Source organism: Vespa mandarinia, chromosome 7 (genome assembly GCF_050613455.1).
Source record: "Vespa mandarinia isolate Hongniang chromosome 7, ASM5061345v1, whole genome shotgun sequence".
NCBI lineage: Eukaryota > Metazoa > Arthropoda > Insecta > Hymenoptera > Vespidae > Vespa > Vespa mandarinia.
In genome coordinates, this window is record NC_140816.1 from 6,707,994 (window position 1) to 6,735,000 (window position 27,007).

The window sequence follows — 27,007 nt, forward strand, 5'->3', positions numbered from 1 at the left end:
ATATATAATTTAATGCATCCTCAAATATATTTAATATTCGTGGAACAGTTGTGACTTAGTCTTCAAAAAATATAATGTAAATTTATATTAAAAGTTAAAAACAAAATATGTAAATAAATTTATTATTATTTAAAATCATAATATGTATTTAATAACTGGAAAAAATTATCGGAGATAAGGGGGTCGTGTTTCTGGTACCCATGGACGACTTCTTGCTCCAGTATTTACCACACGAGACGGGCACGTTCCACGAATACTAAGTTTATTGTAGCCAGTTGGTCCTGTAGGTTGTGCTCCACATGTTTCTAATGCCACAAAATCATCTACATGTAAGGATGGAGGTCTTGATGTATTTGGCGGCCGTGAACGGAATGGATCTGCACCTCTTCCTATACTTCCGACAGTAAGACCACCTCTTAAAGAATTTGTAAACTGTGTTCTACCTCTCATAGGAGCTACTGTAATAAACATTAAATAATGAAAAAAACGTTATTACCTACTATAGTATGCAGAAGCAATGATTATATTAAAATTTTTTTTTTTTTGTACATTCTTTATAATAAAACAATAAATATATCTCACCAAATGGTTGCTTCATTTTCGTAATAGGGGAAGAAGGTATTTGTTTTTGAATATCTCTATTTTCCTGATCATCGGGTTGAGTTTTGGTTTGTAATGGTTGTGTTGCATCATCGGGTGGTGCTTTAGAAGATAAATTCTGTGCTTCTGATAGCAGATTAAAATCAGTAGGAAGTAATTCAGCTGCAAGAGCTATTAAATCTACCGTTGTTTCGTTTTGTGTTTGATTTGAAGTGATAAATGGAGATTTCTTTGAGCGTCTAGGAATGCATACAGATGTTCTTAAACATCGTTGTGAAAACTGACTTAGCAAGGCTTCCGGAGTAGGTAATAATGGTTCTAACATTTCAGGTAATGGTTCCTTTTCTTCTTTATCTTCAGCAAATTTTAAAGTATTTACTAATTCTTGTGCACCTTGTATTTTCTCTAAAGGATGTCCCGCTTTATCCCAGGATATCAAAGTTGCTAATTGTTGTGCACGCAGATATAATGATCTCTTTTGTATATCACTGGCAATCATATTCTCTAAAAACTTTATTGTTAAATTCGCAATAAGTTTTGTATCTGTATCTTCTAGATTTGAAATATGTTCTAATAATGATCTTAATGCATCAGGATTGTTTTCTAAACAGCTTTTTACATGATACAAGCCATAATTATGACTAGTAAGAGATAGAAGTATGTGCAAAGTATTTTCTAATATATCTGACTGAAATTTAGTGCTAGTTGCTAGAATTTCAATTAATATAGTAAGAATTGATAAAAGTGGTTCTTTACTTGGTACCGAATGTGTTAATCTCTTTTCAAATGGTTCATTAGTATCTTCTTGAACAAGGCTTAGCGTACAATCACATAATGTCTCAAAAATATCAAGAATTTCTTGTTGAACTCGAACATCGCTAGTAGTCCTAAGTGTTGCACACATCATTTCAATAACTGGAGGATATTTTTGATCAGATTTTACTTGTGCTCTTGATGCTGGACTGGTCAGAGTTAACAATGTGGCTTTCATAGGAGCATGCCTTGCTAAGTCACTAAGTAAGGCAAGTATTAAAACATTATTTTCCAGTGGCACTGCAGCTATAATACCATCTAATAAACATCTACCTACTAACAATGCAGTAGGTGCTGCTAAATCACTCAATTGTTTACATACTGTGGAAAGAAGTACTAATAAATCTTTATTCCAACTGGCACAAAGTAGTCTTAAGGTTTCTGTAAGATTATTAGCTTGTGCTTGAAGATGTGCGGACCATAACTTTCTTACACCAAGTATACGTGCTGTATCATCGGTTATAGCTTCCTTTGCAGTTAGTAATGGCGGAAGTATACGCGATAAAAGTTTCAAGCCAGGAATAAAATTGCATGGTCTGAGAGAAACCATTTTTAGAACCTCACCTAACATTTTAGTCCATAAAGATTTGGCTACATTTCCAGATCCATCTGAATCTACCGCTTGTGTAAATACCAAAAGTGTTCCTACAATCTCATCGGAAAGACTTTTAACCGATCTAGTAGAAGGAATAGCTTCAACCAATGAGTAGACACCAAGCAAAGGCACAACAGCAGTTAAATCTTTAAAGTCAGTTGCCATGCATTTGACTAATCGCTCTAACAGTGCCCTAGTCAGTCTAACACACGGAAGAAGTAGTGCAACTAATGCTAATCCTCTTCGTCCAGTCAAAGCAGCACGATGTAAAAATGGCTGTTCATAAAATCCAGAAATATTTGACATAACGGCAACAAGCGCTGTTAACCCATCGGCAGCAAATAATTGTGTTAAAGCATTTCTATACTTTAATTCGACATATGGTTCCATAGGATCTATGTCATTATTTGAAGGAAAAATTAAATAGTGCAGAATTCTGCACGCTGTAATTAACTGACCTGGTAAGGATGCTGCTTTTTCTGCACTTTTTCTAATGCATGCTACAAGTGAAGAAACGTCGCCATAATTCCAATTAGATAATTGAGCAGCAGTTGTTAAATATGATGTTACATCTCTTAAAACAGCTTGATTTCTTGATTTTTCAAGAATAATACCAGCACGATTTTGAAAAATTTCTACATGATCAGAATAACGTATAGTAACTGATATTATCTCTGCAGCAAATTCACAAAGATTAGCATCAGAAAGATAAGGGATTAAAATATCTATAAATTCACCCATAGGAAGGACCGTTATTACAGCTTGTAATCCTTCAGAATATATAAGGAAAGAATGGAGCTTTTTTAAAGCCACCCAGTCAGAAGTATCATATTTTAAACGAGTTAAACATTGTACAACTTGAAGTCGCCATGCTATAATGGATCCTACACTTACTGAATCATATCTTAAAGCTTTTAATATAAATTTAGTTATTTCTGGTTGTTTCAATAAATAAAATAAACCCTCTTTTGTATCTGAAAGACGCAAAAGGAAACGATGTGTCGCTTTAATTAAATCAGTTTCTGACTCTGGCGAAGATAGAGCTAGAAGCAAATAATATGCAAGTTTATGATGTTCAAAATAGCTGATTAAATGACATCGAGGATTACGATTTTCTTCTCGTTCAAATTCCATTTGTGCACTTGCCGGCAATTGACGCTTAGGTTGAGCCATGAGTGTTGGTGCACATATATATGCATTTGTTAATTCTTTTATTGTTAATTTATTAAGTTCTGCTAATTCATCAAGAAATTCATAAATGTGAACTTTTCGTAATAACGAACTCAAAGCATATTTCAGTCTTGCAAGCTTTGCCGAATCTAACATCATTATAGCATTTTTGTATAAATTATTTTTTGATTTCAAGAACTCTTGAACTATTACTGGACTTATCAATGCGGCATCTAATGCACGAAGTGCAGAAAGCTTAACTGGAAGTGCCACATTTTCACGCATGCATAGTGCTAATAATTTATAAGGTGCGTCTACTTTCAAAAGTATGTTTGGTCCCTGTGGAAGTCTACATAAAGCCTCAGCTAAACGAACGCCAACTTTCACGTGACGCACTTTATAGGCTGGTTGTGGTTGAGCACGAGCAAGGTCTACATCAAGACCTGCATTGATAATATTAGTTAAATCATTGGTATCACTAACATTAAGATCACAAGAACCAAGTGTTGCGCACAACGATTCGCAACTATGTACAAATGTTTCCTTTTCTTGACCTGGTGCATTATTAAAATTTAAAACTGACTTTGAAAGAGATTGCAATGTTTCTCGTATTTTATCAATAGTTTCACTATTCATAGAATTTCCTTCAATAGTCTCAAATGGTTTTTCTAATTCTAATAAATCAGGCGGTCCTAAGGTATAAATTGCATCCAGCTGGACATTTTCGCATTCAAATTCTGCTGTAGATGGCAAATCATCAGCCATAATATCTTCATCAGATAATATTGGTTCAAACGGTTCTCCTGTTTCTGCAACAACTCCATCTTGTTCAGCTTCTTCTTCTTCAGCTGATATTGATTCTGGACTCAAGGAAACAAGAGATTCTGAAGGAGGTGAAGACGGACGTTTCACTCCTTTTTGTACATTTGTATTATTTGGATCTTCCTCCCACTGTCCTGAATCTACCTTTCCAGTATCTGTTGTTGAATTTCTAGAGGGTTCTACTACTTGAATTGGTTGAACGGGTGGTGGTGGAGTCGCTGCTACACATGTTTCCTATTGATACAAGATACACATATTAACAATTTTTTCAATCAGTACCATATCATTTGTATATTTAATCTTCCAATTAATAATAATACACACTTACATTTGTATTAGACTGATTTTGATTTTCATAATACCATTCAGATTGTTGCTCTGAAACCTGTGTAGTATTTTCCGTTGTTTCTTCTAATCCACTTACACATACAGTAGATCCAGCAGCAGGACTAATAACTTCCTGTGGATTATTCAATGATTTTGTCAAAGAGCCGTATACAGCTAAAGTAATAGTAGTGTACCAGCCTCGCAATACTAAACCATCAGTTGGTATTTGTTTCCGTTCACATTCTAATTGAATGTGAATATTTTGTTTATATTCTAAACCTCCAAGAGATTCAAATGTAGACGCTCCAGGTTTGCTTAAATCATTTACAAAAAATTCTATTTCAAACTGAGATGGATTAGTAGCACTGAAAAATAAACAATAATACAATGTATATATATATATATTTATATATATATATATGTATAGACAGATATAAATATTTAATTCCATTTTCAAATAATATCATTTTGTTATACACAGAAGATTTATTTCAAAAGTACATTATATAATTATGAACATGTTATGTTATTATTATAATAATAATAATAATAATAATAATAATTATTATTATTATTATTATTATTATTATTAAATAAAATGCATTAATACAATAAGAAATGTATACATGTTATATTTAATTACCCAAGACGCACACCTCCCGGAAAATCTGCTTGCACTCTAGCTCCTAACGGTATTATCCTAACCTCGCTAATGTAAACAGGTTTTGGAAATTGTACTAAATCCAAATTTAATTCCTTCAGACAAAACATGCGATTAAGAATTTAATTAATACATTATACTAATACATTAAATACATTATATTTGTTTTTACTGAGGTGCAAATAAATTTCTATTTAAAACAAACCTCTGAAATATCATGAGAAAATGTGTCAAAAAATAACAATTCCGTATTATCCATATCTGTGCAACCTTTCTTTTCGGCACAGTTCCTTATGATATTAAAGCATTTTAAATATATTTACTTCATCAGTTAATACATTATGTTATCTGGGAATCAACATTTTACATTAGAACTCTCGTTCGAAAGAATTACAAGTATCTAAAAGTACATCAATGACCAATCACAGCGTTGAATTACAATTGCTTACAATTGGCATCAGTGTGACCAACATTGACGTATATTTAACCATTCGGAAAGTTCGAATATTCGTCTACCATAGTTTTTTGTGTTACGTCATTTAAGGGGAATTAAAAGGAATTCATTTGGTTTTTGAAATATTTATATTAAAATACTCTACTATGGTTGGTTACATTTGGTGATCACCAACAGTGATTGGTTTTGTTAAATAGCTACGTTCAAACAGAAGACGAACAATTTTTGTGTTAAGCTAAGGTTGTCGAAAGAAAGAGTTCTCCGTCTAGAATCTAATGGAACTACGAAATGTGTTAGAAAAATTTGTATTTTGTCATCTTGTCATCGGAATACCGGGAGTACTGTCAAACATCGAGTAATTAATAGTCGTTAAAACCAGAGTAATCATACTGACAAATTATGGGTGATGGCAAGGAAGGCGAGCGGCAGCCGCTATTGAAAAATGAAAATGTTACTTATAGTTCACTCGGTATCGACGTAATAAGTAAATAATAATTGCTTTGAAAAATAGAGTCACATTTATTATAAAAGAAGATTTATTCTGCAAATTAATTTATTCATTGATGTTACTTTAGTTGAACCAGATTCAACAGTCAGTACAGTATCTCCAATAGGTCCAAATGAATTACCTCCGCCATATGAGCCAGCTGATCAGGGTGGTATGCCAATGGTTACTTGTAGAGTATGCCAAGCTATGATAGATATTACAGGCAAGCGAGAGCAACATGTTGTTAAATGTTGTCAGTGTAATGAAGCAACGGTATGTTCACAATGGATTTATATTTTGAATTTATCATGGAAGAAACGATTACATGAGTTTATGTATATTTGTTACAGCCTATAAAAAATGCTCCACCTGGAAAAAAATATGTACGATGTCCATGTAATTGCCTTTTAATATGTAAAAGTTCTTCCCAACGTATTGCTTGTCCAAGGCCAAATTGTAAGCGTATTATCAATCTCGCTCCAAGTCCCATAACACCACCGGTTCTATCTATGCCAGGAATGTGTAGGGTATGCTGTGCCCATTGTCATGATACATTTTTGGTAAGATTTCAAGAATTATTAAAAAAAAAAGATAACATCGTATACTTCTGTGTAATATTATATAATTGATGTTTGTTGCAGTTTAACACATTGAATAATGCTTTAGCTCGATGTCCACATTGTCGCAAAATATCTTCTGTTGGTCCAGACTTTGCTAGAGGTCGTGGTATTGCTTTTATTATTGTTGGCATTATAGCTTTGGTAATTGCTATTGCTGTAACGGTAAGTCAAATAATTATATATTATAATCTATTAAATGAAGACAAATTAGGAGCATATTCAGAATTTTTGGATACTGTAATAATTTTTGGATGAGAATTCAAAGCAAATGCTAACAATGACTTATGTAAATTCTCTCTTGAATTTGACGATATCAGAGTTAAATATCATTCACCATTCAATAGTTAAACTGAATCTATCTCGCATTTAGCATTGTTCTTGTCTTTCGATATTTCTCGTTGAACGGATTATAGTTATAGTAATTGAAGCAAAGATTAAACCTTTAAAAGTGATTTCAATTATAATGAAATAACGTGGAGTTTACTTTCAGGTTGGAACATATGCATTTGTCAAAACTAATGGAGGGATTTATGTAGCTTATGTTGGTGAGTTGAATAAATGTTAATAAAATATATGTATTTTTAAATGATATTATTGCAAAAATACGTAAATATGATTGATATTATATTTCGTATATTTTTTTTTTTTTTTGAACTTTTTAACTACTATACTTTTATTCGTTTATAGGTGCATTTTTGTTAGCCCTTCTTTGCTTAGGACGCAGTATTTATTATTGCACAATGAAGATCAGTCTAATAGAAGGTCCTATGTAGTTGTTCCAGAAACTATCGATGATTAGAATATGAAAATCGATTCTTTTAACATCATTACTGTATAATCTATATCGTATAATATAAATCAAATATTTATAGTAACATGACATTAGTCCTTGTAGGACCAAGGTGATATCTTTATGCATGTAAATGTATGCCTATGTATGCATGCGTGCTACTAATGACGAATACGCGTATACTTACACATGCATATACATGCAAATATGTTATAACAAAGAGAAAGTGAATCAACCTAAGTAATACTTCTTGCATGCAACTATATGAAATGAAAATATATTAGGAATTAAAGAGGGTTTGTGGTGTTCGATGAAGCGTTCCTCTGCATTTTTATATATATAAATCTGTATAAGCGTAGGAACTTAACACGATGACTCATTTATTTTGTTTTTATATTCGTAATAATTATGTCATAAATGCTTTGTACATGTATATCTTTGTGGTATCTATATAAGATTCACATAGATTATCCGTTGTATTTATTCCAGTTATACGTGCTGATATACGTGCATGAGACACTAATAAAAATTATGTTTTCAAACTTATGTTCATATTTACGTATAAATATCTGTATCAAGCTGAATAAACATATGATTAAAAAATTCTTTACTGATATGATACGACTACAATTCAATGATACACACATTTTCCAATTGACAATGCTTACAAATCATAATATTTAAATGTCATAATATTATTTTTACAAAATATTTTATTACATTACGTTTGTAATGAAAACGAATCTAAAATATAAATATACGCGATACTCTGTGACTCGAACGAATATAGAAGAATACATAATTTTTTATCTATAATATATATATAGATATATATATTATTAATTTTATATATATTATTAATTTTAGATAATATATATTATTAATTTTAGAAAAATAATATATCCAATAGAGATATCAATTTCTTTTAATTATACTTTGATACAGTGTATTGGATCTATTGTTCTAAAAAGAAAGTGTACAGTATAATGACCTTTGTTATCAAACTAATGCATTACAATGTCCTAAAGTCATATCTGTTACGAGAAGATTAAATGGACTATGTGTATTGTGCATATATTATTTTAACGATTTACCAACGTAAATTCTATTTTATTTAAGTGTATTCATTTTATATTAAATATATAATTATTAACGATATTCTATATAAAGGAAGTATGAGGATATTTAAAATAAAATACCTTATTCTAGACAATAAAATTCATAAGATTGAATGCGATTGATATTAATTGAAATTAATCATTGTAATGAAACTTTTTCAAGCCATTAAATTTAAATTGTAAGAACTAATGAAAGTTAATGACAATAATATATATGTATATCGTAAAATATATTTTTAAAAAAGAACATTAATGTTTACAAGAATTTAATTCATTAAATATAGATTAATCTTTATATATATATATATATATTTATATATTTATATATTTATATATTTATTATTTTTTAATTGAAATTTATTTTCTTCGTATAGAAAAAAATCAGCTTTATATAAATGCGACATAATGATTGGTCAATCGTACAACATATTGGTTATACAAAATGCGCCTTAAGCTTTCTCTTGTAGAAATTAAAAATTCTCTTTCTCTTCCTCTCTCTCTTTCTCTCTCTCTTGGTTATGTGTAGTCTATGAGAATATGGCGGTAGCGACATGTTGCTGACAACTTGATATGGGATGGGCGTCATTTTAAACGAATATAGCTCTTTTTTTCTCAATAGTGATAATGAATACTGATATCGCGGCAAATAAATATGGCGATCAATTAATGTTAAAATCGTTTACCTTAACGGATCGACAGGTTTCATCGAAATTTATAAAGAGAAAGTGTTCACTTTGTTACGTCGGCCTGTCAATAGTTAAATCTCGTGGTATAGATATCGTGTTGTTTAGGGTTTAACATTTTAAAGACATAATTTCGATAATATAGTGCACTTCATAAATGTAAAAATGGCCCGAGAATATGATCATTTATTTAAGCTGTTGATGATAGGAGATAGCGGTAATTATCTATATATATACGTATAAATTTTATAATACTTGGATATATAAAACAATGTAATTATATACATATATATATATGTATATATATATATATATATGTGTATGATTAACAGTTGATCAAACATTACGAACTTTTTTGTCGTACGAATGAATAAAAAAATTCATAAATAATATTATCGTAATACGATATTACTATTGATTCAAAGTTAATGGAGCATATAGGTTTAATTTTTTTACAAAATTCATTTACAACGCACAAAAGATAGATTTTTATTTTGTTCATATTATAGAAAAAAAAAAAAAAAAAAAAAAATTAAAATTTATTAAATATGAAATATATTTATATTAAAATAATTGAAAAGTAAGGAAATAATTGTGTAGAGTACAAATAGTTATTTCTTATTCAGTATGTTATTAATTGTTGGATATTTGATATGATGGTGCAAAGTCAATGTCATTTTTTGCTAATGTAAAATATGTCATTATGTATGATTACATATATACATGATATTATGTTACCATTTATTAAAGTATTGTGTGTGTAATTGCATAATCATATATTAAATTGCTAAGAGATTGATTTTAATTAATTGTATAATATATTTTTATTGATAAATAATTTGTATATCTGTTTTCACGTGTCCTTCAATAATATATATGTTCTTTTTTTTTTTTTTCTTTTTTAAGGAGTAGGCAAGAGTTCTCTTCTCCTGAGATTTGCAGACAATACTTTCAATGGCAGTTATATAACTACGATAGGAGTGGATTTTAAAATACAGACTGTAGAAGTAGATGGTGAGAGAGTAAAGCTGCAAATTTGGGATACGGCTGGACAGGAGCGATTTCGGACAATAACTTCAACTTACTATAGGGGAACTCATGGCGTTATAGTTGTATACGATGTGACCAGTGGTGACTCATTTGCAAATGTTAAACGGTGGTTGCACGAAATAGAGGAAAATTGTGACGTTGTTAACAGGGTACTTGTAGGAAATAAGAACGATGCGCCTAATCAGAAAGTAGTGCTTACGGAAGATGCACAAAGGTTTGCCAATCAAATGGGAATTCAATTATTTGAAACATCTGCCAAGGATAATATCAATGTCGAAGAGGTATTATCAATTTTTTTTCAAGCTCACCTTAAACGTATTTTTCAATTTTACTTATAAAATTATGTAATATATTTATATTGTTTTTAGATGTTTATGGCAATAACGCGACAAGTATTACGGACCAAAAGAGAACGGAATGAGCGTCAAGCAATACAAACGAACGAAACAGTTAATTTGAGAAAAAATACAAAACAGCATAGGAAAAAATGTTGTTAACAGTACCGCAAAAAAAAGTGAAAACTGTTAATAATATTATTTTATACAATAATAGGATAGAGAGAAAAAGAGAAAGAAAGAGAGAGAGAGAGAGAGAGAGAGAGAGAGAGAGAGAGAGAGAGAGAGAGAGAGAATAAAACAGCGAGCACGTGTTCGTAAATTGGCGAACATGAGATGCCATACACCTTGATATTTTCTAAAAACCACTAAGTTTTCTATCACGATTATGAAATTTAAGATTGCTTCCTAATGAAAGTTTACTTTGAACTATATCCATATTCAAAGAAATCTGAAATCTCATGAGCGTATATAGCTTATTCAGCCAAAGTGACTTTGTATGGTATTCTGTACTTTTTATTCGGTACAAGAATACTATTTGACGCTGTAATAAGAACAAAGTTTATTTATTTTGTAACATCTATAGAGGAAAATATGAGTGAAGTAGATAAAGTGAAAACTTTTGTTCCTCTTTAACATTCCTTGGAACATCTGGCATTTCTGGGAAAAAAAAAAAGAAAAAAAAAAAAAAAGAAAAACATAAAAAGAAATAGAAAAAGAAAAAAGGAAAAAAGGAAAGAAACAAAAAGAAAAACTACACTTAACAAAATCAAGAAATATAAGTTCTGTATAAAGATTGATTTATCATTTTATTGGCTGAGATATTTGTGTTTTATAAAGCAGGTTCGATTTTTTAATAATGTTCAGAGAACATAGTTATCTCTTATATAATATGTTACTCCTTAATTCTAGAAAATGTTTAACGAAGTATCAATGATTTTCAAATGATTTGCTTCAAATATATAGTTTTAAAGATCGGTAATCATTTCTTTAAATTAATCCAAATATTTGAATTATCATTCGCATGAATTGTCATGCCGCACAAAGAGAATAGCTATACGAAGCAAAAGTTTGAACGTTTACATTAATTTGATATTTCGTATTCCATCTAAACCACAATAAAACACATAAAGCCAATTCGAATGTGTATCCTGAGAAAAGAAGCTTATTACAAATATTATCATCCTCACACAAACTTAATTTCAAAGTTGTAATATTGTTTTATAGTATTTAGTTGCTTCCTTTGCAGTTATTTTTAACTGTATGCTACAAAAATAGTGAAAAATACGAGTGTAAAATGTTGCTTGGAAGAATCCAAGAATTATTATTCGTTTGTATTTATGAAAATGAAATAAGATTGCATGCAAATTTGGAGTAATAGGAAATTGTGTAAAAATCGATGACTCACTAGAATGCCCATTATTTATTTGTTTTTTTTTCTTTTTTTCTTTTCTTTTTTTTTTTAATTTCTCATATTATTTTTCGCGTGTTAATTTATTGACGTCATTGCCTAAAAGAAATTATTAATCGAAAAAAATTATGTCTATTCTGCTTTGGTGTGTAATTTTATGTGAACTTTTTATATCAACAATGAATTATTTATAATCTAGTCTTCTTATAAAAGTGTGTCCTATTACGTCAAAAAGTACAAAAAAAAAGGAAAGAATAAAAATGGCGTCATTGGATTAATATTATTTAGCGAATATTTTACATTGCGAAATAGTATTATTTTAAAACGATATATTTTGCATGAATCATAAAAAAACAAAAATTAAACGAATAGCAAATCTTGTTCTTATATTAATGTTTTTGTACACGAACAATTAGTTCTAATTTTGTTCGCTACGTTATTGCAATATAAAATATGGACATATAGATATAATTGAGAGGAAAACGTGGTATCATAGTCATATTTCGTGAAGTCATTTGAAAATGTAAATAAATTATAAAAACAACCTACGACATTTATGTTCATTTTTTTTCTATCGTAAAAATCTTTAACGTATAAGAAAATGGATGCTCGGAGATAATGTTATTGCGGGATATAATTATTCTTATCTATTAGAACAAAAATAACGAACATTAAAAATTCAGTTGTATCATCGTTTGCCGCTCCCAACAGGCTCGATGCTGATTGGTGACTTCAAAAAAGTATCTTGTAATGAGATCGCGTACGATTGGAGAACGACGATGAGCATGAAAACTCGAAGAATATTATTGGTCGTGACATGATCATCGAATGAAAGTTAATTCTTTCTAATAGTTCTTTTGTTCTTTCTTTACGAAACAAATGAGAAGAATGAAAAGAAATAAGAATAAATACGTGAAAGAGAGAAGAAAATTGAAAAAAAAAAGAAAAAAAGAAAAGAAGATAGGTGGCGCTATGTTGGAGGGAAAATTGTATTAGAAGTCGAACGAATGATTTCGGTTGGTCGGTATCTTTAAACGATTCGTCGATGTATATTTATTCAAAAATTTATAACGGTAAGACGAATAATTCTAATTATTTTACGCATAATACAAGCCGAAAGAGATTTTATAAAACGATATATACCGTAACATTGTATAGTTTGAGCATTCGATTTAAAAGCTTATAATATTAATTTTGAATTAGCGACACGTAGCGGTATAACCGGAGAGAGAGTTTCGACAGGTAGAGTCGCGGCTCAAGATGGCGCTTTTGAATGATCGGTGCGCGTAACGGGGTGCGCGAGCGTTACGTAGTCGCGGAGTCTTCAGTGTTCGCGCCGCGGAGAGCCAGAAAGACAGACATCTTGTAGTAGAATTTAGCGGCGTGGTGACTTGACCGTGAGGTGTCGGTGTCGCGGTGCTTCTTACGGTGTCGTCGTCGCCGTCGTCGTCGTCGTCATCGTCGTCGTCTGTCATCGGTCTCTCATTATATCGTAAAATAAAAAAAAAAAGAAAAAGTTCGTTTCGAGTCTTCATCGTCGGTCGTCGTCGGTCGTCGTCGTCGTCGTCGTCGTCGTCGTCGTCGTCGCCGCGTCGGTCGTCGTCGTCGTCGTCGTCGCCGCCGCCGTCGTCGTCGCCGCCGCCGCCGCCGTCGTCGTCGTCGTCGTCGTCGTCGTTGTCGTCGTTGTTTGTCGTCGATTGTCATCGTCGTTGTTGTTCAGGTTGACGTTGACGTTGACATTGACGTTTACGTGCTCTCTCGTGGTAGTGTCGAGATCGTGAGATCTCGTCGTGCCGGCCGTGCAGCTCGCGTGGTCCAGCGATTTAGTCGTTAAATAGGAAAAAAAAAGAAAAGAAAAGAAAGAACTTCTCTCTTGTGAATCGTCATTTTGGCACCTCTCGTAGGTGGAGGAAACTGCGAGAGGAGTTACGACGTGAAGAAATAAGAAGAGGTGTAAAGAAAAGAAAGAAAGAAAGAAAGAAAGAAAGAAGAAGTAGAAAAAGAGAGGAGGAGAGAAACGGAGGAGGGTTAAGTGCGGAGAAGCGGCAGGAAAGAGAAGAGTAGAAAAGAGCGTGGAAGAGAAGCGAGGCGCGAAGGGGAAAACTCGTTTTGCTCCGCAAACGCCCATGAACGACGACGCTCTGGAGCGACCAATGTCGTATCGCCGCCGTCGTACCGTGCGATAACTTCCGTCACCTCTCCGGTCCCCCCCCGTCCTTTCTCCCTCTTCGCGTTATATCCACGCGAGTCTCTCTCTCTCCCGGCCATAATACCGCGTTGCTTTCTACTACGTGCGTGTGCCTACCAAGTCGTCGTCGATCGCTCTTGACTTTTCCTGTCGACGTTCGCCACCGGTGAACGAGAGGTGCTGCTGGTATTGGTGCTGGTGCTGCTGCTACTACCGCTGCTGCTACCGCTGCTGCTGCTGCTGCTGCTGCTACCACCATCTCGTTTATAAAAGAAACGAGTGTGTGTCGTAGAGAGGAGGAGGAGGAGGAGGTGGAGGAGGAGGAGGAGGTGGAGGAGGAGGAAGAGGAGGAGGAGGAGGAGGAGAAACGCAATAGGTGGAGGACCGATCGAGATCGTCCTGTGCACCGGGTCACCGCCGCTGACTGACCGGATCCAACAGGAGCGCGTGTGCGGGCCGAAAAGAAAGAGAGAGAGATATATAGAGATAGAAATAGAGATAGATAGAGATAGAGACTGAGTGTATTGTGCGTGTGTCAGAGGGAGCTTAAGAAAAGGGGCTGAAGAGGGAGAGATGGAGAAAGAGAGAGAGAGAGAAAGAGAGCGAGGGGCCGGCGCCCATACTGATACATCCAGCATGACCTCGAACAACTCGCCGAAGCTCTCAACGACGGAACGAGTGATCAAAAGTAAGCCACGAGAAAGTTTTCCCTTCTCTATATATACGCGGAACTACTATATTATTATATCTTTTTTTTAAGTGCAAAGACTTCTCGTGCGAGAATGATAGAAAGAGAAAGAAAGAGAGAGAGAGAGAGAAATAGTCATGCCGTATACGCGATCCTCTTGAACGGTCCTTTTCTCCGTCGGTATGTCAGATTCCGAAAGAGTAACGGATAATATCTTTCACCCCATTTACTTACCTTTCTTATTCTTTTTTATTTTTTTTTCTTTTTCTTCCTCTTCTTCCTCTTCTTCTTCATCTTTTATCATTCCGTCTTTCGTCATCAGTTTATATCTATATATTTCATATTTCCCCGTTTCCTTTTCTTTTCTTTTCTGTTTTTTATCGTGACTTAGGCCAAATGAATTTCCTCGGAAGAGAACATTGATCGTTCTGTTCGAGGATCCGCGTGCGAAAGAAAAGGAGAGAAATTGAGAGAGAGAGAGAGAGAGAGAGAGATAGATAGAATGAAAGGGCACGAAAGAGGACGAGAGAAGGAAAGAGAGAGAGGGAAAAGAAAAACAAAAAGAAAGAAATAAAAAGAGACCGAGAGAGAGAGAGAGAGAGGCGCGTCAAAACACGATGTGTGTGTCGCGCGGGATTGATTTTCTTGGTGGCCCCATGGCGCCATCGTTATCGACCTGACAACGTTCTCTCGCTGACCCTTCGTTTTTCGCCTTTCCTCGTCTCGGCTAGCTCGGCTATGCTCTTCTCGCGGCCTCTTTTCCGAGGCCGAGCGTCGCACCCGTCACACGATCCTTCTTCTTCTTCTTTTTCTTCTTTTTCTTCCTCTATTACTGTTACTACTACTACTACTACTACTACCAACTTCTACAACTACTACTACTACTACTACCAACTTCTACAACTACTACTTTTACTACTATTGCTTCTATTACTTTTACTACTACTTTTACTACTATTGCTTCTATTACTACTATTACTATTACCACTACTATTATTACTATTATTATTACTACTACTATTATTATTATTGCTTCTCTTTCTTCCTTGGATTTTCCTTTTTCAACTTCTTCCTCTTCAACTTTTTCTTCTTCAACTTCTTCCTTTTCAACTTTTCTTCAATTTTCCTTTTAGCTCCTTCTTCTTCTTCTTCTTCAACTTCTTCCTTTTCAATTTTTCTTCAATTTCCCTTTTAGCCTCTTCTTCTTCTTCTTCTTCTTCTTCTTCTTCTTCTTCTTCTTATTCTTCTTATTCTTCTTCTTCTTCTTCTTCTTCTTCTTCTTCTTCTTCTTCTTCTTCTTCTTCTTCTTCTTCTTCTTCTTCTTCTTCTTCTTCTTCTTCTTCTTCTTCTTCTTCTTCTTCTCCTTCAACTTCTTTAGCTTCTTCCCCATATTCGACTTGTTTAGATTCTTCTACTTCTACTTCATCATCTTCAACTTCTTCTTCCAATTCAACCGTTTTCTTCCTTATTTTCCTTTTCAGCTTCTTCTTATTCAACTTCTTCCCTTTTCAGCTACTTCTTCGGGTTCTTCTTCATCAGCTTTTTCTTCATGGTTCATTTTCTTCTTCTTTAATTTCTTATTCTAGAAAAGAGAGCCTTTTCCAAGCACGCGAGCGACCTCGTTTCATTCGAGGTCGAGGAACGGAATCGTCTCGAGGACGTTGCTTCTTATCGTCGTCGTTATTTTCATTGTCGTTCTCGTAATCGTAGTCGTAGTCGTAGCAGGCTCGAAAATTCGCGTCTGGACGCAGCGAGCGAACGAGAGCAAGCAAGCAAGCGAGCGAGCGAGCGAGCGAGCGAGCGATCGATCGATCGAGCGACGAACAGCTGACCGAGCGCGGTCACGCGTCCGCCCGCTACCACCGCCGCCGCCGCCGCCGCCGTCGCAGCCGCCACCGCCGCCGCCGCCGCCGCCGCCGTCGCTGCTGCCTCCGCCACTGCCGCCCCCGCTGCCACAACTGTGCCGCAACTGTACCGCAACCGGACAGATCGCGCGGCCGTTTTTCCTTTCTCGTAAGGATAGATCGATCGTTTTGATATTTTTTAAATGTTATTGATTACATACTTTCAATCGTCTTTACTTCAATCGAGGATAAAAAATATTTTCGAGGATGAATAGAAAGAGGTTGCGGTGATGGTGGTTGTTGTAATAGTGGAGATGTAGAAGAAGAAGATGATGATGATGATGATGATGATGATGATGATGATGATGATATGCTCGATTCACGTGTCGTTGTTCCTAATAATAACCGAGAAAATTTCGTTCGAGCCGAGAAAAGGTCACCACGTAGATTTTATATATATATATATATGTATATATATATATATATATATATATATATATATATATATATATATATATTTATTATGTTATGTACTTACTACCGACCGACAAACCAAATCGCTAGCCAACTACGTTCCCAATCCTCGTATGCTGCGACGTTATGGCCTTTTGCCAATGTACAGCATGATTCCATCTCTTTATTTATTTATTTATTTATTTTATTTTATTTTATTTTTTTGTCCTCTTTCTTTTTTTTCTCACTTTCTATCGTAATTCTTCCTCGTATTTATAAATACTATTACAAAAGATTCGCCTCTTGCTCCTCCTCCTCTTCCTCCTCCTTCTCCTTCTCCATCCCCTTTATTCCCGAGAATAAATCGGATCCCAGGTCGGTACGAAGATATAATTCGAAACGTCTTCTCGATTATCCTTTCTTTAATATTCTTCGATAATATTCATCTATCGGGATATTGATAATTCGAAAATTCTATTATTATACATATATCATATTTTTTGTTTACGCATCATCATGATACTTTTTCTTTTCCTTTTCTTGGTTTTTTTTTTTTTTTTTTTTTTTTTTTTTTTTTTTTTTTTTTTTGAATTATTATGGTTAAGTAATGTCGATTATCGTTTAATTATATTCAAATATTAATCGTTAACCGATTGATATAACCCATAATATATAAATACACTGGGGGTTTAATAATATTCATCGTTTGTCTACTATTCGTAAGAAATAAGAAAGAAAGAGAAAGAGAGAGAAAGAAAGAATGTTAAAACGTGTGTCTCGTCATAGGATCGAAACACATGTGTCTACGAACAAAATCGATTTCAGAAGTGAAATTCGTTTCGTTCGTTCATTCCTTCGTTCATTCTTTCGTTCATTCCTTCGTTCATTCCTTCGTTCATTCGTTTCTTTCGTTTATAATATAACAAAGTATTAATCTTTAGTCATGTAGTAATGTTAGAACGGAGAGCGTCATTTTCGTTTGGTTCTTTAGACACGATCGACCATTGTTGACACACTCCGTTAGATTCTACGAATTACTTATACGCATACCGATGCGTAGTAGTAGTATAAAATAATAATTATAGTAAAATGAAGGTTATATTTATTATGTGAGAAGGAATAATACATAACTATTACCCATTATTCCGTAATCGTAGTCTTCCTTATGTATTAATAGAAAGCCATAATCTTACAAATACGTAAAAAGAGGGAGAAGAGAAGAAACCAAATTTAGAAGGTACCTGCTTGGATGCACAGGTGGTACGGGTCAGGTCATTGACCCTTTACGGAGATTAGTGTGTGCTATTTCCGAGTCCACTTCTGTATTCCTTTTTTTTTTCACCTGTGTTTTTCTCTCCCTTTCTTTTTCTCTCTTTTTTTTTCTCTCTCTCTCCCTCTCTCTCTTTCTCTCTCCTCTTTCAAGCCATGCGACCGTACCTGGATTACTGAGAATAATAGAGGGAGGGAGAGAGAGAGAGAGAAAGAGAGAAAAGTGTGCTGAAGAAGAAAAGAAATACCTGCAGCGACCCTTAAAACGGCCATTTCTGATCTTTTTAACACGACTACAGTAATATATGGCGTTTCAAAAATAAAGATAAAAATTATGTTGCTCCTACTATTTCTTTTTCTTTTTTCTTCATTTTCTTCTTTTCTGGATCGTCTTCTTCTTTTTCTTTCTTCTTTCGTTAATTAATGATATTCAAACGTAGATATTCTTTTCAATTAATAAACGTGTTAATCGTATATCCGAGAAAATAATCAATGAACGTTTTCTCTCGAAATAAGTTTTATAAAATGGAACAAAGACCTTTTTATCTTCGTTAGTTTTACAATTCGATGCAAAAGGACAGAAAGGAAAAAGAAAAAATCATAAAAAGAAAAAGAAAAATTAGTTTAAGACGTATCGAAAGAAGATTAATTATCGATCTTTAAAAAGTCTCTGAGTCCTTAACCATAATAACTGATTTATACTAATTAATTATTTATATATCAAAAACATTGTCGATGCTTTTTATCGGGATCGCAATCATTACTGTTACTACGAATCAATTACAACAACGTTGTCGGTTGCCCAACTATCGTGACACTGTTGTTTCGTTTGATTATTGATGAAAAAAAAATTTGCATAAAAAGTGCATGCATAAGTAAACAAGTAATTATTATATTACAATTATTACAAAACAGAGCCGTTGGATCGCGAAATATGCAGGTCGATGTGCTGCTGTCGCTTTTCTTCTTCGATGTATGATCTCCTTTTTATCTCTCTCTCTTTCTTTCTTTCTTTCTTTTTTCTTTCTTTTTTTTCTGTCTCTGCGGGTTCCATTGTCATTGTTATCGCGGTCGTAATTAAGCGCAAAGGCTGGTGCACAACGTGCGACACGAGTGTGTAAGGTTTCGACGCCGCCCGTTGTCAGTTCTCTTCCGCGTCGTATTCACATTGCTTTATGCTATCTTACATAATTGAAATGTTCGAATGCGGCGTCATCGTTCGCGCTGGCGTAATGCTTACATTTCTTTTTTTCTTTTTTTTCTCTCTCTCTCTCTTTCTCTCTTTCTCTCTCTCTCTCTCTGTCTCTCTGTCTTTCTATCTTTTGCAACGAGCATATTTTTGATATTATAAAAAATAGCTAAGAGTATTCTCTTCGATACATCGAAAGGAACTCTTTTCTTTTCTTTTTTTTTTTTTTTGTTTTGTTTTGTTTTTGTTGCGATTTTGTATGCCACGATATCTTGAATATCACGATAAATCGAAGGCAAACATATTTTTTCTATTCATTTACGCGTATCTAACGTTTACCTAAATCTATATATCTAACGGTTACTATAAACATACCTAAATGTTTTTCTGTATCCACAGTTTTTTTTGTTTGTTTTTGGTTTTTTTAATATTTAATAATTTAATTTAATTTATATAAGTAATTTATATAATAATGTAATATATATATATATATATATATATATATATATATATATGTAATAATTTAATATAAATAATTTATTTTTTCCTACGTTGCATGAAGCAATTATTTTATATAATAATAGTAATAATAATAATAATAATAATAATAATAATAATAATAATAATAATAATAATAATAATAATAACATAACAATGAATATATAAATGATGCTTACGAAAGTACGAGGACGATTATTAGCATTTTATCGTAGGAAATTATTGCATAAGAGGCAATCATCGAAAAAAATAGATCGGCCGATTATATTTATTTATATATTTGTTTATCATTTTTTTTTCTGCTTTGTATTTTCGACGATCGACAACGATGCTCGACGAGCACCTTCTCTAACAGACTCACGCTTGTTTATTACGCGGTTATAGAATCGTCGTGAACGGTAACTCGAGGTCATTTCGAGGTTAAGTTATACGTTGACTTCTATTCCGTTGATAGTGTTGTTCTCGCGGCCAATATAGAAATGTTGCTCACGCTTATGTGTTAGTCAATATGGAAATTGCATTGCGCCCTGTTTCTGTTGGTTGTTGCGTCTTACAAAATATGGTGTGTATCTGTATATTAGTGTGTAACCATGCATGTGTATGTGTACGAATATGCGGCGGATGTGGTGCTCGTGCAAGCTCCTTATTGTTTGTTATATCCGTCTGTTAATATAACGCGAATGTGAATTTTCCTTCATGGATAAAATGTTTCTTCCTTCCTTTCTTTTTTCTTTTTTCTTTTTTCTTTCTCTTTTCTTTTCTTTCTCGTGCTAAAACGAAAGCAGCAGTTTCACGTTTACGTATATATGTATATGGAATGGATCGAAAATTTTATCAGTTTTCAATTGGAAAAGGAGAGAAGAAAAATGTAAAGAAAAAACAAAAAAAAAACAAAAAAAAAAAAAAAGAAAAAAAGAAAGAAAAAAGAAAAAAAATTAGCTTCCAAAAGTCTCGAGAAGGAGTAATTAATTATTACAAATTATTTCGAAAAATTCCGAACCATCTTGTGTGTGTGTATATACATATATATATATATATATATATTTTTCTTTTTCAATATAATTCGAAAATTCCTATCGATGCAATTTATATATATGTATGTGCGTGTATGTGCGTATGAGTGTGTGTCTACACATATATATATATATTTCTTCTATTTTAACTCTTTTTCTCACACTCCTGTTTACGTTAATATAAAATACGACGGACATTCATCTTCATCGAAAGATAGAAAAAGAAAGTAAGAGAGGGAGAGAGAGAGAGAGAGAGAGAGAGAGAGAGAGAGAGAGAGAGAGAGAGAGAGAGAGAGTGAGAAGAGGAACATTTTGCTCACAAATAAGAAAGAAGGAAGAGATGGAGAGGGATAAACCGATAAACGCGTACTTTCGATCCTCCCTCTCTCTCTTTCTCACACACACACACACACATACACTTGATATCGATTTTCCATCGGCAAAAGACGAGGTAGCGGAGTGAAAGCTTCGAGAAAGAAGGGTAATAATTCTTCTTTCGCAAATATACGTTGGATACGGTCGAAGAAATACGCGAGATATACGTGTCGCTCGTCGATCTCTCGAAAACGTACTCCTTCTCTCTTCTTCTTTTCCTTTTCTTCTTCTTCTTCTTCTTCTGCTACTACTACTGCTACTACTTATGCTTCTTCTTCTTCTTCTTCTTCTTCTTCTTCTTCTTCTTCTTCTTCTTCTTCTTCTTCTTCTTCTTTTTCTTCTTCCTCTTCTTCAGGGATATATCATGCTCCCTTGAACGTTTCCCGTCTGACACACATTACAGGGTGATCCAAAAGTTCTTAAGAGATTTTCTTACAAATCAATTCTTATTTTTTTTTTTGCTTATACTTTTTTTCTTTTCTTTTCTTTTCTTTTTTGCTTTTTTTTTTAGATTTCGTAAAATTATAAATTCCAATAGAAAACGGTATTGGACTCTTTAAGAAAATTTTTTTTGTCCTACCCTATATATATATATATATATATATATATATACATTTGATATGAGCAGCACATATGCTTTTTATGTGTTTCGTCATAGATAGATTTCTCTTATGTTAGAAAACGTTTGTTCGCTCGACAAATGCGAACGATTTGAATAAGGTCGTTGATGATAATAATTTGTCGAGGACAAATCTAAGCAATAAACTATGCTATTAGTATACGTAAATCGCGTATGTGCGTTTCGTATTAACGTAACCCTAACAACGATCTCTTTAGTCATCTTTATGTATATTCGTGTATGCGTACGCATTAAATATAAAATAGGACGATTGGGTGAGAAGAGGGGTAGGGGGAGGATGATCTGGAAGAGGGGAAAACAACTATAATAAAGTCACTCTTTAAGGAAATAGATCTGTAAATAGAACGGGGATATAATACTAGAAAATGTCGTTGTACGTGCTTACAAACGTATGTATATACATACCTCTACGTACGTACATAGATACATATTTACGTACGATCTTTATGGATATAAAGAAAAGAAAAGAAAATGGATGAAACATTAATGCGAGAGAAGAAAAATGTGTAAAGCAATTTATGTAGTTATCTAAGTTTAAACTGCATATAAGGCCGTTTACAAATCGAAGCGATAAAGAATAATACGAAGAAGTTTCTTTTTCTTTCATTTTTTCTTCTTCTTCTTTTTCCTATCTTTCTTTATTTTTATTGTCAATATCTTCGTTCTCATCCGCCATTTCTCCACCCTTCCCCTGCCCCCTTTTGGTTTTATGTATAACGCAACAAGTTTGCAACAAAGATTTCTCTCTCTCTCTCTCTCTCTCTCTCTCTCTCCTTTTTTTTTATTTTCTTTTTTTTTTTTTTTTTTTTTCATTTAAAACTGTGTGCACAATTTTGCAAGCATCGCATTTAGACTGATATAAAACGACAATGTATCTTTTGAATTATTCTATTTCCTTTGTAAAGTTCACGGTCGTTATGAGCATCGTTTTAGAATCTTATAGTATTTTCTTCTTCTAACTTTTTAATTTCTTTGTTTATTTTTTTTTATTTATTTATTTATTTATTTACTTATTTATTTATTTATTTATTTATTTTTTTTTTTTTTTTTTTTGGACGATATTCAATACAGCACAAATTTTTATTTGTCCTATTGTAATATTGATTCTATCCTATGGCATAAGAATTATACCACGTGTACGTATTAAATTATATTCATAATGTAATTTCAAGCGATATAATACTTCAGGTATTTCATAGTTGTTCAAAAATAAATTCAATAAATTCAAACGTATAAATGAATGAGAGATATATTTCGTGGATAACGCAGATATAAAAGAAAATATGAAATAAAAGAGAACGCGTGAGATTTAAGAGGAAGACGCGAATGATTGAAATTACGATTTGATCGCGTTGTAGATCATATAAATATCAAAGCGTAAAAAGATTTAAATAGTAAATTAATTGCAGTTATCGTTGTCTTGCGTTGAAAGCTGCAACCGAACGTGAAAACGCCCACGTTCGAATCTATAAAAAAAAAAAAAAAAAAAAAAAAAAAAGTTATCGTAACACGGCACGGGATGGGTTATGGTGATTAAATATAAATGATGTTGTTCTTTTTTTTTTCGGGACAATGAACTTTGCAGCAAAGAGGACAGATGAAAAGAGTAGAGAGAGAGAGAGAAAGAGGGAGATCATAGATCATGCGAATATGATCGTTTATAGACGGAGATTTATTTCTTTGTCTTACCAGGGATAAAAGAATGATGAAGGTGTGTAGCTGGAGATGGATATGTTGGTGAGAAGGGTTAGAATGAATGGGGGATACGGTTAAGTTGGGTGGGCGAGAGGGAAGGATGAGGATGAAGAGAAAGGAGTAGGAGGTTGTATAAAAGCTAAAGATTAGCCGAGGGGATTATACGATACGGATTATTATTTGTTATTTATTATACGTGTTTCGGCGTGCGAACTCGAAAACTACTACTTTACTGTCCTCGTCGTAGTCGTCAATTATACCGTTCGCAACCACTTTCCAGTCGGGGGGTCAATTACCGAATTTAAAAGGCATCGCGTTACACGGTTCTCGTATTACCGAGCTAATATTTTTCCAGTCTAATTGCGCGTCTTCTTCCATCGTCGTCGTCGTCGTCGTCGTCGTCGTCGTCGTCGTCGTCGTCGATGTTGTCGGGCGTCGTCCTCGTCGTAGTCGTCGTCGCCGTCAACTGCCACTATGTGGGCTTCAACGATCGACCTATTTTTACACTGTAGAAATTTAAACGCAATCTCTTTTCACGCGTGTATGCGTTTATACGTACAACATACGCCTACATACGCCTATGTATGTATGTATGTATGTATGTATGTATACGTGTGTGTATGTATGTATGTACATGTAATTTACGTAATCTCCATATAACATGAGTTTCCTCATTCTCTCTCTCTCTCTCTCTCTTTCTCTCTCTCTCTCTCTCTCTCTCTCTTTCTTTTTTCTATATCTCTCTGTATTTTGTCCGATACGATGATCAAACGTAAAATATCTAAAAAAGCTGGGGTTTTTTTCTGTTTCTTTATTTTTTGTTTTTCTTTTTTTTTTGTTTTGAGATCTTTTTTCTCTCCCCTCGTTAAGCCTCTGTCAATTGTATTTGAAAACGTCACACATATCTACATACGTCACGTAAAGAAAAAGCGTCGTCGTTGTTATTATTTTTTTTCTTTCCTTTTTTCTCTTCTTTCTCTCCCCCCCCCCTCTTGCTCCCCCTTTTTACGTATTCGCGAACGAAGTTAGCACGATTAAGTTAGCTTTCGAGTGAAATTTAACTCGATGTTTCGTGATATAAAAAGGACGACGACAACGACGACGACGACGGACGAATACGCGTCGCAAAGCATGAAGCAAAGCGAGCCCTGTATTTTTTTTTTTTTTTTTTTTTTTATATTTTTTTCTTATTTTCCTTTTTCTTCTTTCCTTTCCCCTTTTTCGTTCTGCACGCATGTTACCTTCTATTGATTTATCAACGTTACGCTGGATGCAACGTAGCGTGTTTAGAAAGTTTCGTCCCATGGAAGGAAAAAATTATCCCTCTCTCACTGTCGAATGAGTGAATGTATTTTATATCCACGTAAAAACAAAGTAGTTTTTCGTGTATGTACACATTGTACACGTATGCACGTGTATGTATGCATGTATCTATGTATGTATGTATGTATATATGCATATATGTATGTATGTATGTATGTATGTATATGTGTACTCTGATGAATGCTCGTAAAGCTTCGTACGTTGCACCGTTTTCTCTAGAACGTGTTCGAAGTTTTCCCTCTCTCTCTCTCTCTCTCTCTCTCTCTCTCTCTGTCTCTCTCTCCGTATGAGGCAGCCATTCAATTTTCGTATGGTGCTAGATTAGGGTAATAAATTTTGATCGTCGCTTTGATAGCTTTCTCGCAAGGAGCAACAAGCTGCTTTATTGTTCACCGTCGAAATGTCTTATGCATGGTATATCGATTTGCGTAGGAAGATGGCCAACTTATGGCATATACATAGTCTATATTAACTTTTGTCTTTTACACTTATATATATATATATATATATATATATATATATATATATACTTCTCTCTCTTTCTCTTTCTCTATATTTTTCTCTCTCTCTCTCTCTCTCTCCCTCTCTCTCTCTCTCTCTGTCTCCCTCTCTCTCACTCATTTTCTATCTTTATATACAGAAAATATTCCTGTAAACCAATCGATTAAATATCGACTTGATCGTACTAAAATTTTGATGAATAATACGTTGTTTAACCATTTATAATTTAATTTTATTCTCTCGTCATTATAATAATGTCAGGTATTACTATATATTACATATTGCTTTGCTATATTGTAAAATTAATCATTCAGATACGAACTAATAATTATAACGCTTTTGATGAATTAAACGAAAAGAAGGAGAAGAAAAAAAAAAAGAAAAATGAAAAAGAAAATTTATATCATCAAATAATCATTACTATACCACAATATAATATATAATATATAATATATAATATATAATACAATATATCTGTATTATAAGTACAACTTATAATTGGAGAAAAAAGAAGGAATAGATAAAAAAAATAAAGAGAGAGAAGAAAAAAGACATTACAAACTCGAATTATTAAGTGACGATTTTTTTTTTTTGTGGGGGGTGGGAATAAGGTTGAAAGAAAATTTTCTTCTCTTTTATTATGTCAATTTTTTTTTTACTTGATTTAATTTATATATTCACATATACATAGAGAGAGAAAGAGAGAGAGAGAGAAAGAGAAGGGAGAGGACAGAGGAGTGGGTAGGAAACTAAGTTTTGGACAAGTCCAATCTTGAGATCAATTTCAGATAATTCGTAATTCAATTTTCCATGAATGACAAAGTAGACAGCTATAGGTATCCTAAGATCGTAACGCTCTCGTTCTCATGGTTTCTCGTTCAACATACGACAGAGAGAGAGAGAGAGAGAGAGAGAGGAAGAGAGGAAGAGAAGATCGTCTTATCGGACCTTTTATGGGCGTTACACGTGCGAGTGTCAAACGTGATTAACGTGATTAGATGTGCGCGCGCACTATTCAAACAATTTCTCTCAAGCGTCAACATTTTTCCTATTCTAACACGTTTCAACGTAGTTAGTTAGTTAGTTAGTTAGTTAGTTAGTTAGTCGGTGTTAGCGTCGTCTATGAAATTTTTCCTTTTCTTTTTCTTTTTCTTCTTTTCTTTTTCTGGGTTTTTTTTTTTTTTCTTTTTCATTTCGACCTTCGTTTTCAGCTTTGCAAACAGCAGCCACTTAACTCGAATCATTAAGATTAACGTATGAGTTATATGTGTACAATCTTTTTCTCTGTTTCTTTTTCTTTTTTTCTTCTTTCTCTTTTTTTTCTTTTTCTTTTTCTCCTTTTTTCGCGAAAACACCATTTATGTTTCTAATGGGATTCATGAATTTTTTTTTTTT

General features: G+C 33.4%; 4 protein-coding genes across 8 annotated transcripts in view; 3 read left to right on the forward strand and 1 right to left on the reverse strand.

The window, feature by feature from the left end:
• Positions 1-19: 19 nt before the first annotated feature.
• Positions 20-5,410, reverse strand: vir (VIR_N domain-containing protein). 4 transcript variants are annotated; one of them, XM_035863058.2, is made up of 5 exons: positions 5,194-5,410; positions 4,971-5,083; positions 4,329-4,641; positions 583-4,234; positions 20-458 (listed from the first exon to the last, which is right to left on the reverse strand). In XM_035863058.2, the coding sequence occupies exons 1-5, from the start codon at positions 5,245-5,247 to the stop codon at positions 166-168; spliced, it is 4,425 nt and encodes a 1,474-aa protein (XP_035718951.1). In that variant the 5' UTR covers positions 5,248-5,410; the 3' UTR covers positions 20-165. The 4 variants fall into 4 exon arrangements, with proteins under 4 accessions (XP_035718951.1, XP_035718950.1, XP_035718949.1 ...); XM_035863057.2 differs by having other exon boundaries at positions 20-455; positions 4,329-4,692; XM_035863056.2 differs by having other exon boundaries at positions 4,329-4,692.
• Positions 5,411-5,613: 203 nt separating this feature from the next.
• On the forward strand, positions 5,614-7,881 carry LOC118440266 (type 1 phosphatidylinositol 4,5-bisphosphate 4-phosphatase). Of its 2 annotated transcripts, none has more exons than XM_035863067.2 (6): positions 5,614-5,911; positions 6,018-6,202; positions 6,280-6,489; positions 6,571-6,711; positions 7,040-7,094; positions 7,237-7,881. In XM_035863067.2, the coding sequence occupies exons 1-6, from the start codon at positions 5,842-5,844 to the stop codon at positions 7,320-7,322; spliced, it is 747 nt and encodes a 248-aa protein (XP_035718960.1). In that variant the 5' UTR covers positions 5,614-5,841; the 3' UTR covers positions 7,323-7,881. The 2 variants fall into 2 exon arrangements, with proteins under 2 accessions (XP_035718960.1, XP_035718959.1); XM_035863066.2 differs by having other exon boundaries at positions 5,618-5,926.
• A 1,085-nt stretch (positions 7,882-8,966) lies between these two features.
• Rab35 (RAS oncogene family member Rab35) lies at positions 8,967-12,484 on the forward strand. The gene is made up of 3 exons (XM_035863068.2): positions 8,967-9,357; positions 10,047-10,471; positions 10,559-12,484. Exons 1-3 carry the CDS (start codon positions 9,306-9,308, stop codon positions 10,685-10,687), a joined length of 606 nt encoding a protein of 201 aa, XP_035718961.1. The 5' UTR covers positions 8,967-9,305; the 3' UTR covers positions 10,688-12,484.
• Positions 12,485-14,454: 1,970 nt separating this feature from the next.
• LOC118440255 (serine/threonine-protein phosphatase 2B catalytic subunit 2) overlaps positions 14,455-27,007 on the forward strand; it is a 203,523-nt gene continuing 190,970 nt past the window's right edge. Inside the window, exon 1 of the mRNA XM_035863046.2 lies at positions 14,455-14,812. Coding sequence (XP_035718939.1) covers positions 14,698-14,812 — 115 coding nt within the window. The 5' untranslated portion in view covers positions 14,455-14,697. The remainder of the gene's footprint in view (positions 14,813-27,007) is intronic.

Excerpts from the sequence above, each read along its gene's own strand:
- vir (XM_035863056.2), bottom strand. The coding sequence starts at position 5,247 with ATGGATAATACGGAATTGTTATTTTTTGACACATTTTCTCATGATATT. Across the intron at positions 5,084-5,193 it reads TTTCTCATGATATTTCAGAG|GAATTAAATTTGGATTTAGT; the intron begins GTTTGTTTTAAA and ends TTTTGTCTGAAG. Across the intron at positions 459-582 it reads GAAAATGAAGCAACCATTTG|TAGCTCCTATGAGAGGTAGA; the intron begins GTGAGATATATT and ends TGTTTATTACAG.
- LOC118440266 (XM_035863066.2), top strand. The coding sequence starts at position 5,842 with ATGGGTGATGGCAAGGAAGGCGAGCGGCAGCCGCTATTGAAAAATGAA. Across the intron at positions 6,203-6,279 it reads GTCAGTGTAATGAAGCAACG|CCTATAAAAAATGCTCCACC; the intron begins GTATGTTCACAA and ends TATTTGTTACAG. Across the intron at positions 6,712-7,039 it reads TAATTGCTATTGCTGTAACG|GTTGGAACATATGCATTTGT; the intron begins GTAAGTCAAATA and ends GTTTACTTTCAG.
- Rab35 (XM_035863068.2), top strand. The coding sequence starts at position 9,306 with ATGGCCCGAGAATATGATCATTTATTTAAGCTGTTGATGATAGGAGAT. Across the intron at positions 9,358-10,046 it reads GTTGATGATAGGAGATAGCG|GAGTAGGCAAGAGTTCTCTT; the intron begins GTAATTATCTAT and ends TTCTTTTTTAAG. Across the intron at positions 10,472-10,558 it reads ATAATATCAATGTCGAAGAG|ATGTTTATGGCAATAACGCG; the intron begins GTATTATCAATT and ends TATTGTTTTTAG.